Source organism: Microcaecilia unicolor, chromosome 8 (assembly GCF_901765095.1).
Source record: "Microcaecilia unicolor chromosome 8, aMicUni1.1, whole genome shotgun sequence".
In the NCBI taxonomy this organism is placed as follows: Eukaryota; Metazoa; Chordata; class Amphibia; order Gymnophiona; family Siphonopidae; genus Microcaecilia; species Microcaecilia unicolor.
This window is the reverse complement of record NC_044038.1, coordinates 232,022,734-232,034,873: the sequence shown is the minus strand read 5'-3', so window position 1 is coordinate 232,034,873 and position 12,140 is coordinate 232,022,734. Positions and strand designations below refer to the sequence as shown.

General features: G+C 47.4%; 1 protein-coding gene across 1 annotated transcript in view; it reads right to left on the bottom strand.

The window, feature by feature from the left end:
• The window catches only part of LOC115476900, a 43,957-nt gene that overhangs the window by 18,536 nt on the left and 13,281 nt on the right, over positions 1-12,140 (bottom strand). Inside the window, exon 5 of the mRNA XM_030213474.1 lies at positions 9,217-9,284. Within this exon, the coding sequence (XP_030069334.1) occupies positions 9,217-9,284 (68 nt within the window). The remainder of the gene's footprint in view (positions 1-9,216; positions 9,285-12,140) is intronic.

Genomic DNA, 12,140 nt, shown 5'->3' with positions numbered 1-12,140 from the left:
CTCTGCCCAGTGTTGCCAGGTGGGCGGTTTTACCGCCCAATTGGGCGGTTTTCCGCGACCCGCCGCGGGAAATTTTTGCCCGCGGCGGGTTGCGGTTTTTTGGGCTTTTTTTTTTTATTTTGGGCTGTTTTCCGGCGGTTTTTTCGGCCGCGGGGGGCGGGGTTAGTGACGTTTTGGGCGGGGTTACATGACGTTTTGGGCGGGGTTACTGACGTTCTGGGCGGGGCCGGTGACGGGGGAGGCGGGGCCGATGACGGTGGGGGCAGGGTTGATGACTGCGGGGGCGGGGTTGATGACGCGGGGGTGGGGGTGTCAGGGGCGGGGTTTGAGTTTGGGCGGGTTTTGGGCTGTTTTTACGCTGGATTGGGTGGGAAAAAAATTTTCCACCTGGCAACAGTGCCTCTGCCCCGGAACAGGTTACTTCCTGTTCCGGGGCAGAGGGAGCTGCAGCGAACGAGCAAAGTTAGTAAACTCGCAGCAGGCGCACGCTGCGGCACCCCCCCCCCCCAGCGGCATGCACCCGGGGGGGCTCTTTTGCGGGGGGAGGGGTCTTTTGCCGGGGGAGGGGGTCCGCGCTGCATCGTTGGGGGGGAGGGCGCTGCACCCAGGGGGCGGGGTGCCGCCCCAGGTGTCCGCCCCCCTAGGAACGCCACTGGTCAAATGTATAAATTCTTTTCCTACTAGTTCATTTGATATAAGTTAGACAGGTAAAGAAATCCCTACATTAGGGCTTGGCTACTAAAAAAAATTTGAAATGTCTAAGATTTGGGATGTTAAGTGTAGTCCACTGGGCTGATGCAAAGGTATTAGGTGCCAAGAAACAGGTAGGCAAGTGGTCTGCTAAATCTTAAAGGAAGGGAATTGTAGAAGCAGACACGGTGAACAAGTAGATAAAATCTTTAGGAGTGTTTTTTGGTAGATCAAGTTAAAACAACACCCGACTCAGCCGTGTTTCACCATATATGAGCTGCATAAGGGGCACAAACTTAACTATAAAACGTATGATGGATAGTGAATATCAAAATCATGAAACCAAGAATCTCACATTCAAAATCAACAAACCATAATAACCAGGTTTACATGTTAATTGCGATTATTGCCTATAATCGTGATTAAAAAATTTAAGCTCGATTTAAGAATTGCTGCTCGCCTTCTGCTGAACACAAAAAGTTATTCAAAGTTGTTAAATCACAAGAGGATTGTGAAAAATTGCAAGAGGACCTTACGAGACTGGGCATCTAAATGGCAGATGATGTTTAATGTGAGCAAGTGCAAAGTGATGCAAGTGGTAAAGAGGAACCCGAACTATAGATACGTAATGCAAGGTTCCATGTTAGGAGTCACCGACCGAGAAAGGGATCGCGGCGTTGTTGTTGATGATACACTGAAACCTTCTGCTCGATGTGCAGTGGCTGCTAAGAAAGCAAATAGAATGTTAGGAATTATTAGGAAAGGAATGGAAAAAATCAAATGAGATTGAGTTTGTATCACTCCATGGGGCGACCGCACCTCGAGTACTCTCTGCAATTCTGGTCACTGAATCTCAAGAAAGTAAGGCTGCAAGGTAACCACAGTTAACTATGCGTCAGCGTGCACAGGAGGAGCAAGAAGAAAGAAGAGCAGGGGGCAGGCAGAGAATGTGGCTGCGCTGGAGACCGCTGAGCGTCAGCGTGCACAGCAGCAAGAAAAAAGAAGAGCAGGGGGCAGGCAGTGAATGTCGCGCCTCTCGCGCTTGCCGCGCTCTCGAGGACCTTGGCATACCTTCAGGCTTCTTCCCCGGGAGCGCGGGGTTTGTGAGTCCTTTAGGCAAGATCACCTTCCAGGTAGAGAGGAGATAAGACTGGACCGGAAACTCCGGACTGGAGTTCTACACCGGAACACTCGGAACTGGAACGCACCGGACGGGTGCGCACTGGAGTGGGGCCCACTGGACTGGACACACTGGAGTGGCCCCACTGGACTGAAACATACAGGAGTGAAACCCGCTGGACTGGAACACACTGGAGCGGAACCCGCGGAACTGGAACACCCTGGACCTAGGCTTCACCTACACTTGACTGCCTTCCCCCTCGGGTTGAGCCCTCAGGTTCTGGCAGCCGGTAGGACTTACAGGAACAGCAGGAATGAAGGTCCAGGGGTGCCCCCTGGCACCTAGGCGAAGGCAAGGCAGACAAGCAGGGTCTGTCCGGGTTCTGGCAGTCGGCAGGATTCAACACTGTCTCTGGAGGTGGCTAGCAGGACGGCTAGCTGACAACAGGAACATACACAGTCTTGGAAATAGCTAGCAGGACGGCTAGCTGACAACAGGAACATACCCAGTCTTGGAAATAGCTAGCAAGACGGCTAGCTGACAACAGGAACAAACACAGTCTTGGAAATAGCTAGCAGGACGGCTAGCTGACAACAGGAACAAACACAGCCTTGGAAATAGCTAGCAGGACGGCTAGCTGACAACAGGAACAAACACAGTCTTGGAAATAGCTAGCAGGACGGCTAGCTGACAACAGGAACAAACACAGCCTTGGAAATAGCTAGCAGGACGGCTAGCTGACAACAGGAACAAACACAGCCTTGGAAATAGCTAGCAGGACGGCTAGCTGACAACAGGAACAAACACAGTCTTGGAAATAGCTAGCAGGACGGCTAGCTGACAACAGGAACAAACACAGCCTTGGAAATAGCTAGCAGGACGGCTAGCAGGAGATGCAACACTGTCTCTGGAGGTGGCTAGCAGGACGGCTAGCTGAAGTCACTGTCTCCGCAGGAGGGCTAGCAGGACGGCTAGCTGAACGGAACACAGTCTCTGGAGGTGGCTAGCAGGACGGCTAGCAGAAGTCACTGTCTCCGCAGGAGGGCTAGCAGGACGGCTAGCTGAACGGAACACAGTCTCTGGAGGTGGCTAGCAGGACGGCTAGCAGAAGTCACTGTCTCCGCAGGAGGGCTAGCAGGACGGCTAGCTGAACGGAACACAGTCTCGGGATAGTGACTAGCAAGGGCGGCCAGTCTAACACTAAACAACCACAGTGAACTAGTAGAGCTATGCACAGGCTACAAGCCACACGGTGCCTAAGCTGGCTAGTCTATCACTGGAAACAAACACAGAGAACTAGCAGAGCTATGCACAGGCTACCAGCCAGACGGTGCCTAAGCTACTAGTCATGCACTGGAAACAAACACAGAGAACTAGTAAAGCTATGCACAGGCAACAAGCCAGACGGTGCCTAAGCTAACTAGTCATACACTGGAAACAAACACAGAGAACTAGTAAAGCTATGCACAGGCAACAAGCCAGACGGTGCCTAAGCTAACTAGTCATACACTGGAAACAAACACAGAGAACTAGTAAAGCTATGCACAGGCAACAAGCCAGACGGTGCCTAAGCTAACTAGTCATACACTGGAAACAAACACAGAGAACTAGTAAAGCTATGCACAGGCAACAAGCCAGACGGTGCCTAAGCTAACTAGTCATACACTGGAAACAAACACAGAGAACTAGTAAAGCTATGCACAGGCAACAAGCCAGACGGTGCCTAAGCTAACTAGTCATACACTGGAAACAAACACAGAGAACTAGTAAAGCTATGCACAGGCAACAAGCCAGACGGTGCCTAAGCTAACTAGTCATACACTGGAAACAAACACAGAGAACTAGTAAAGCTATGCACAGGCAACAAGCCAGACGGTGCCTAAGCTAACTAGTCATACACTGGAAACAAACACAGAGAACTAGTAAAGCTATGCACAGGCAACAAGCCAGACGGTGCCTAAGCTAACTAGTCATACACTGGAAACAAACACAGAGAACTAGTAAAGCTATGCACAGGCAACAAGCCAGACGGTGCCTAAGCTAACTAGTCATACACTGGAAACAAACACAGAGAACTAGTAAAGCTATGCACAGGCAACAAGCCAGACGGTGCCTAAGCTAACTAGTCATACACTGGAAACAAACACAGAGAACTAGTAAAGCTATGCACAGGCAACAAGCCAGACGGTGCCTAAGCTAACTAGTCATACACTGGAAACAAACACAGAGAACTAGTAAAGCTATGCACAGGCAACAAGCCAGACGGTGCCTAAGCTAACTAGTCATACACTGGAAACAAACACAGAGAACTAGTAAAGCTATGCACAGGCAACAAGCCAGACGGTGCCTAAGCTAACTAGTCATACACTGGAAACAAACACAGAGAACTAGTAAAGCTATGCACAGGCAACAAGCCAGACGGTGCCTAAGCTAACTAGTCATACACTGGAAACAAACACAGAGAACTAGTAAAGCTATGCACAGGCAACAAGCCAGACGGTGCCTAAGCTAACTAGTCATACACTGGAAACAAACACAGAGAACTAGTAAAGCTATGCACAGGCAACAAGCCAGACGGTGCCTAAGCTAACTAGTCATACACTGGAAACAAACACAGAGAACTAGTAAAGCTATGCACAGGCAACAAGCCAGACGGTGCCTAAGCTAACTAGTCATACACTGGAAACAAACACAGAGAACTAGTAAAGCTATGCACAGGCAACAAGCCAGACGGTGCCTAAGCTAACTAGTCATACACTGGAAACAAACACAGAGAACTAGTAAAGCTATGCACAGGCAACAAGCCAGACGGTGCCTAAGCTAACTAGTCATACACTGGAAACAAACACAGAGAACTAGTAAAGCTATGCACAGGCAACAAGCCAGACGGTGCCTAAGCTAACTAGTCATACACTGGAAACAAACAGAGAACTAGTAAAGCTATGCACAGGCAACAAGCCAGACGGTGCCTAAGCTAACTAGTCATACACTGGAAACAAACACAGAGAACTAGTAGAGCTATGCACAGGCTACAAGCCAGACGGTGCCTAAGCTAACTAGTCATACACTAGAAACAACACAGAGAACTAGCAGAGCTATGCACAGGCTACAAGCCACACTGTGCCTAAGCTAGCTAGTCTGAACAAACATAGAACACTAGCAAAGCTATACACAGGCTACAAGCCACACGGTGCCTAAGCTAGCTAGTATACACAAACATAGAAACTCACTCAGAGCAAACACTGAAACTGTGTACAGAACACTCTATACAGCAGGACCTTTAGATGAGATTAGATGAGGTGAGATCAGATGAGATCAGATCCCATCAGATGCAAAGGCCAGGACTGTAGTCTCCAAGTGATTAATAAAGCCCTCAACACCAGAGCCACAGGTGCAGCAATTACCTTGCAACCAAACAGAGGCTTGACACTCAGAGCAGGCATCCCATAGAAAGTAACAGCGGGAGCCATCTTGGATACTGGCAGAGACGAAGAGGCGGCAGCCATCTTGGAAGAGGCATAGCCCACACAGGTGAGGTTCAGTAGGGCAATCAGCACACAGAGCCAGAGAGCACCTAAGACAGACACAGACACAGAGACAAGCAGAAGCCAGCACAGACACTGACTCCTAGAAACAGGGTAAGTCTGAGGGTGGTCACGGCCACCAACGGGACAGTGAATGCGGCTGCGCCAGAGACCGCACTGAAGAAGGTTTCGGCTGGCAGGGGTTGGGGACACCCACCAGCCAAACCAGGGGCCTGGATAAAATTTGCGGGGGCCCAGGCCCCTGCCCCCTTAACCACGCCCCTGTTATGCCTTTCTCTTTTGATCCTTGCACAGAGTATGATGTCATTCTACGTTTCTGGGTCTTTCCCCAGAACTTCCACTCAGACATCATCAAGGGCATTTTCTAAGCCAAGCCTTGTGTATCGCTCCACAGTCGCCATATCTGCTCTTGAGGAATGTTTTGCTCCAAAGTAAGGAATGAAATTCAATTAGATAGGTCAGACTGACCGATCAACACTGCTGAAAACAAAAAGTGGAGGAGTAACTTATTGTTTAGTAGGGAAAGACAGGGATAGAAAGCGGGCAGGTGCTGCAATCTGTCATTGGTTTGTTTCTTGGGCCAGAGCTTCCTTTACTCAGGTCTACCAGGAGCCTTGGTTAGGGCAAGTGGAGGGAGTCAGCTATTGTTGAACAGCTCCACCTAGTGGTCAAATGTAGGGCTCCTTTTACCAAGCTGCGGCAAGGGCCCTGCAGGGGGGCTGTTTTTGCTGCACACTGAGGTCCTTTTTACCTCGGCGGGTAAAAAGGCCGAAAAAAGCATGGCCATGGGGTACGATTTCACTTCTCCTCCATCGCTAACTCCAGACTCCGTTCCTTTTATCTTGCCGTACCTTATGCCTGGAATAGACTTCCTGAGCCGCTATGTCAAGCTCCATCCCTGGCCGCTTTCAAATCCGGGCTAAAGGCCCACCTGTTTGATGCTGCTTTTAACTCCTAACTTGTCACCTGCTCGTAACCTTTATCTTGTCTTCCTCTCTTCAATAGTCCCCTTTACTACTACTACTATAAATCACTTCTATAGTGCTACCAGTCGTACGCAGCGCTTTACAATTAAACATGAAGACGAAAGACAGTCCCTGCTCAAAAGAGCTTACAATCTAAATCAGGACAAACAGACAGGACCAATAAGGATAAGGGTAGAAAGACACATAGGAATGATTCTAAATGGAATGTTGCTACTATTTGAGATTCTACATGGAATGTTAATGTTGCTATTCCGCTAGCAGCATTCCATGTAGAAGCCTGCCCTTGCAGATCAGCAACGCGGCCGCGCAGGCTTCTGTTTCTGTGAGTCTGACGTCCTGCACGTACGTGCAGGACGTCAGACTCACAGAAACAGAAGCCTGCGCGGCCGCGTTGCTGATCTGCAAGGGCAGGCTTCTACTACTACTATAAATCATTTTTATAGCGCTACCAGTCGTACGCAGTGCTTCACAATTGAACATTAAGAAAAGACAGTCCCTGCTCAAAAGAGCTTACAATCTAAATCAGGACAGACAGACAGGACCAAAAAGGATAAGGGAAGGACAGACAGACGGACACATAAGGATAAGATAAAAGTGACAAGTCAGGAGTCGAAAGCAGCATCAAACAGGAAGGCCTTTAGCCCGGATTTGAAGGCGGCCAGGGATGGAGCTAGACGTAATGGCTCAGGAAGCCCATTCCAGGCATAAGGTGCGGCGAGACAGAAGGAGCGGAGTCTGGAGTTAGCGATGGAGGAGAAGGGCGCAACTAGGAGAGATTTGCCTAGTGAACGGAGTTCTAGGGAAGGAGTGAAAGCCCAGCTCTTTAACATTGCTTTTGACTCGTAACCACTTGTAACCACTCGCCTCCACCTACCCTCCTCTCTTCCTTTCCGTTCACATTAATTGATTTGATTTGCTTACTTTATTTATTTTTTGTCTATTAGATTGTAAGCTCTTTGAGCAGGGACTGTCTTTCTTCTATGTTTGTGCAGCGCTGCGTACGCCTTGTAGCGCTATAGAAATGCTAAATAGTAGTAGAGTGTAGGGAGAGATGAGGGTGGAGAGGTAGTGAGGGGCAGCAGAGTAATAAGCTCCTCTTATTGACCTATAAGTCCCCTTTTCTTATGTGTCCTATCTGTGTCTCCTACCCTTATCCCTCATTTGGCCTGTCTGTCTGTCTGTCCTGACTTAGATTGTGAGCTCTTTTGAGCAGGGACTGTCTTTTCTTCATGTTCAATTGTGAAGCGCTGCGTACGACTGGTAGCGCTATAGAAATGATTTATAGTAGTAGTAGTAGCAGTAGTAGAAGCCTGCCCTTGCAGATCAGCAACGCGGCCGCGCAGGCTTCTGTTTCTGTGAGTCTGACATCCTGCACGTACGTGCAGGACGTCAGACTCACAGAAACAGAAGCCTGCGCGGCCGCATTGCTGATCTGCAAGGGCAGGCCTCTACATGGAATGTTGCTAGTGGAATAGCAACATTCCATGTAGAATCTCAAATAGTAGCAACAGAATCTCCAATAGTAGCAACATTCCATTTAGAATCATTCCTATGTGTCCTTGTACCCTTATCCTTATTGGTCCTGTCTGTCTGGCCTGATTTAGATTGCAAGCTCTTTTGCGCAGGGACTGTCTTTTCTTCATGTTCAATTGTGAAGTGCTGCGTACGACTGGTAGCGCTATAGAAATGATTTATAGTAGTAGTAGTAGTAGAAGCCTGCCCTTGCAGGACGTCAGACTCACAGAAACAGAAGCCTGCGCGGCCGTGTAGCTGATCTGCAAGGGCAGGCTTCTACATGGAATGCTGCTAGCGGAATAGTAACATTAACATTCCATGTAGAATCTCCAATAGTAGCAACATTCCATTTAGAATCATTCCTATGTGTCCTTCTACCCTTATCCTTGTTGGTCCTGTCTGTCTGTCCTGACTTAGATTGTAAGCTCTTTTGAGCAGGGACTGTCTTTTCTTCATGTTCAATTGTGAAGCGCTGCATACGACTGGTAGTGCTATAGAAATGATTTATAGTAGTAGTAGTAGTAGCAGTAGTAGAAGCCTGCCCTTGCAGATCACCAACGTGGCTGTGCAGGCTTCTGTTTCTGTGAGTCTGACATCCTGCACGTACGTGCAGGATGTCAGACTCACAGAAACAGAAGCCTGCGCGGCCGTGTAGCTGATCTGCAAGGGCAGGCTTCTACATGGAATGCTGCTAGCGGAATAGTAACATTAACATTCCATGTAGAATCTCCAATAGTAGCAACATTCCATTTAGAATCATTCCTATGTGTCCTTCTACCCTTATCCTTATTGGTCCTGTCTGTCTGTCCTGATTTAGATTGTAAGCTCTTTTGAGCAGGGACTGACCATCTTTTCTTCATGTTCAATTGTGAAGCGCTGCGTACGACTGGTAGCGCTGTAGAAATGATTTGTAGTAGTAGTAAGATTTCACTTACCTCATGGCCATGCAGGGGGAGCACCCGTCGAGTTGGCGGTAAGGGCTGCCACGCTCATCCGGCAGTAACCGGGTAGCGTGCGGCATTGCCCGATTACCGCCGGGTTAGTGCCATGCTAACAAATGTGGCCCTATTTTCCCTAGCGTGAGAAATGGCGCACGCTGGGGCTGGAATTACCACCTGTGCCAGCGTTGGGCCGGCAGTAGCTCCAGATTAGCACGCGGTAAGTCTGCGTTGGGCTTGTAAAAGGGACCCTTAGGTTCCACATCAGCTGGCTCCTGAGAGAACAGCAGTTTGGGTCCTTAGACCACGAACCGGGCAAGTATTGCCATATACCAGCAAAGGTCCGCTTCTATTGAACTTGAAGCCCAAAGCAACAGAAGGAAACATTTCCAGGTTTAAAAAAATGCAATTAAACATCATACCTCAGCGACTGTAAGTCATTACAGAGCCTTAAATTCTGTATTTTAGCTTCAGCATTCAAAGAGGCAATCTGGAACAAGCAAATAGGGCAATCAGAGCTGGCTACTGTCACATAGCTGCATTAATAATGAAAAACAAATGTCACAATGCATTTTGAAAATATTTTCTGTTGCATGTTTCAGAAAAGTCCAAAGCCAAGAATTTAGAATTTGTTTGATAACAAATCAACCAATCAATGCTTGAGAGTTCTTAAAGCAATCTAACCGTAATCTCGGGAAGAAGCTGAAAGGTTGGGAAGATGCCGTCGGTCCTAGACGCAAGCTGGAGATGGATAATTTGTCAGTGATCAGGTTTCAACTATTATGTGGTTATCAATAGAAATCAAACAAAATAAAACATGGAAAAGAAAATAAGATGATACCTTTTTTTATTGGACATAACTTAATACATTTCTTGATTAGCTTTCGAAGGTTGCCCTTCTTCCTCAGATCGGAAATAAGCAAATGTGCTAGCTGACAGTGTATATAAGTGAAAACATTCAAGCATTACTATGACAGTAAAATAGATACCATTGGAGATTCTACATGGAATGTTGCTACTATTGGAGATTCTACATGGAATGTTGCTATTCCACTAGCAACATTCCATGTAGAAGGCTGCGCAGGCTTCTGTTTCTGTGAGTCTGACGTCCTGCACGTACGTGCAGGACGTCAGACTCACAGAAGCAGAAGCCTGCGCGGCCACATTGGTGATCTACAAGGGCCGACTTCTACATGGAATGTTGCTAGTGGAATAGCAACATTCCATGTAGAATCTATAGAAATCAAACCAAATAAAACATGGAAAAGAAAATAAGATGATACCTTTTTTTATTGGACATAACTTAATACATTTCTTGATTAGCTTTCGAAGGTTGCCCTTCTTCCTCAGATCGGAAATAAGCAAATGAGGTAGCAGATAGTATATATAAGAGAAACATCAAAGCATTACTTTGACTGTCTGTCTGACAGAGTGGGTGTTGATATTCCAACAGAATGGGTGTTGCTAGGTGAGAGGAGGGTACAAAGGGCTTCACGTGCACCAATTCGGCTCTATCACCGGGCTAGTCTGCCCACACCACACACCATTTCCAGGCTGAAAAAATATTTTTGTCCTTCCGTAAAACATGGTCATTGCTAGACAACTATGTTAAGTGATATTTGCGTGTAACTTTATTAGGTAAAATCAACTCCTTTTAATCATTTGCACATACTGTTCTGCTTTATTCTCTGTTAACCTACTGCTACTTTTTTTTTTTTTTTGCTTTTTGTTTTTGGTTTGTTGCTTTTATTTTAGTCTTTGAAAATGTTTGATTAATTGGATACACCATATGGAGCTTGTTCATTTCTTACACATATGCGTATTAATATTATTATTATTGTATTATTCTAAAAAACTTATAAAGATTAAAAAAAGTATATATTTTTTTCAGTGCTGGGGGCTTACCCGGTGGTAATCGGACAGCCCCGCAGGCTGTCCGGTTACTGCTGGGTTAGCATGGCATTTCCTCCAGGGATGGTGTGTGTGTGTGTGGGGGGGGGGGGGGGGAGGGTGCAACTAGGACAACTGCTCCATGGCCAGAGAGAGCTCTAAGCCTGCTGGAAGCTGAAGAAGGCGTTGCTGGGTGGGCCCCAGACATGCCTAACTCCAGCTCTGGCAGCATACACATTTCAAATCTGACATATTCTAATCACAAGATAGAATATATATATATATATATATTTTTTTTTTATTTTTTTTTTTTATCTTTTGTTGTCTGGTCATTTTTATTTTTCAAAATCATGTTGGTCCCAGGCTCTGGTTTCTGTTTCCCTCTCTCATAGTAACATAGTAAATGACGGCAGAAAAAGACCTGCACGGTCCATCCAGTCTGCCCAACAAGACAAACTCATATGTGCTACTTTTTGTGTATACCCTACTTTCATTTGTACCTGTCCTCTTCAGGGCACAGACCGTATAAGTCTGTCCAGCACTATCCCCGCCTCCCACCACCGGCTGGCTCTGCCACCCAATCTCGGCTAAGCTCCTTAGGATCCATTCCTTCTGAATAGGATTACTTTATGTTTATCCCACGCGGGTTTGAATTCTGTTACTGTTTTCATTTCCACCACCTCCCGCGGGAGGGCATTCCAAGCATCCACTACTCTCTCCGTGAAAAAATACTTCCTGACATTTCTCTTGAGTCTGCCCCCCTTCAATCTCATTTCATGTCCTCTCGTTCTACTGCCTTCGCACCTCCGGAAAAGGTTCGTTTGCGGATTAATACTTTTCAAATATTTGAACGTCTGTATCATATCACCCCTGTTTCTCCTTTCCTCCAGGGTATACATGTTCAGGTCATCAAGTCTCTCCTCATACGTCTTGTAACGCAAATCCCTTACCATTCTCGTAGCTTTTCTCTTCTCAATTCACTTGCCAGGGTCTCCTGCCCATTTGACATGTCCTCTTTCTTCATGCTCAGCATCCATCTTCCATCTCTGTGTACCTATATTTCCCCATGTTCAGCATCTCACTTCTCTGTATCCCCTATACTTCCCTGTCCTGCATTTCTCCTGTGTCCATCTCCCTGCGTTCATCATCACCACTCTGTGTCCCTATGTCCCCCAAGTCCAGCATCTCCCTTCTATTTTGCTATTCTCCCCCATGTCCAGCATTGCCCCTCTGTGTCCATATACCATCCGCATGCAGCATCTCTCCCTCTCTTTGGACCAGCACCTGTCCCTTCAGCTCCAGCCTTCCTTCCCTCCAGCACTGACCCCTTCAGTCCAGCCCTCTCTCCACCTCTACAATGCTGCCTGTCCCCTTCAATCCAGCCCTCCCTCCCCCTCTCTCTCCAGTGCTGCCTGTCCCCTCCCCTCCAGTCCAGTCCTCTCCCTCTCTCTCTCTC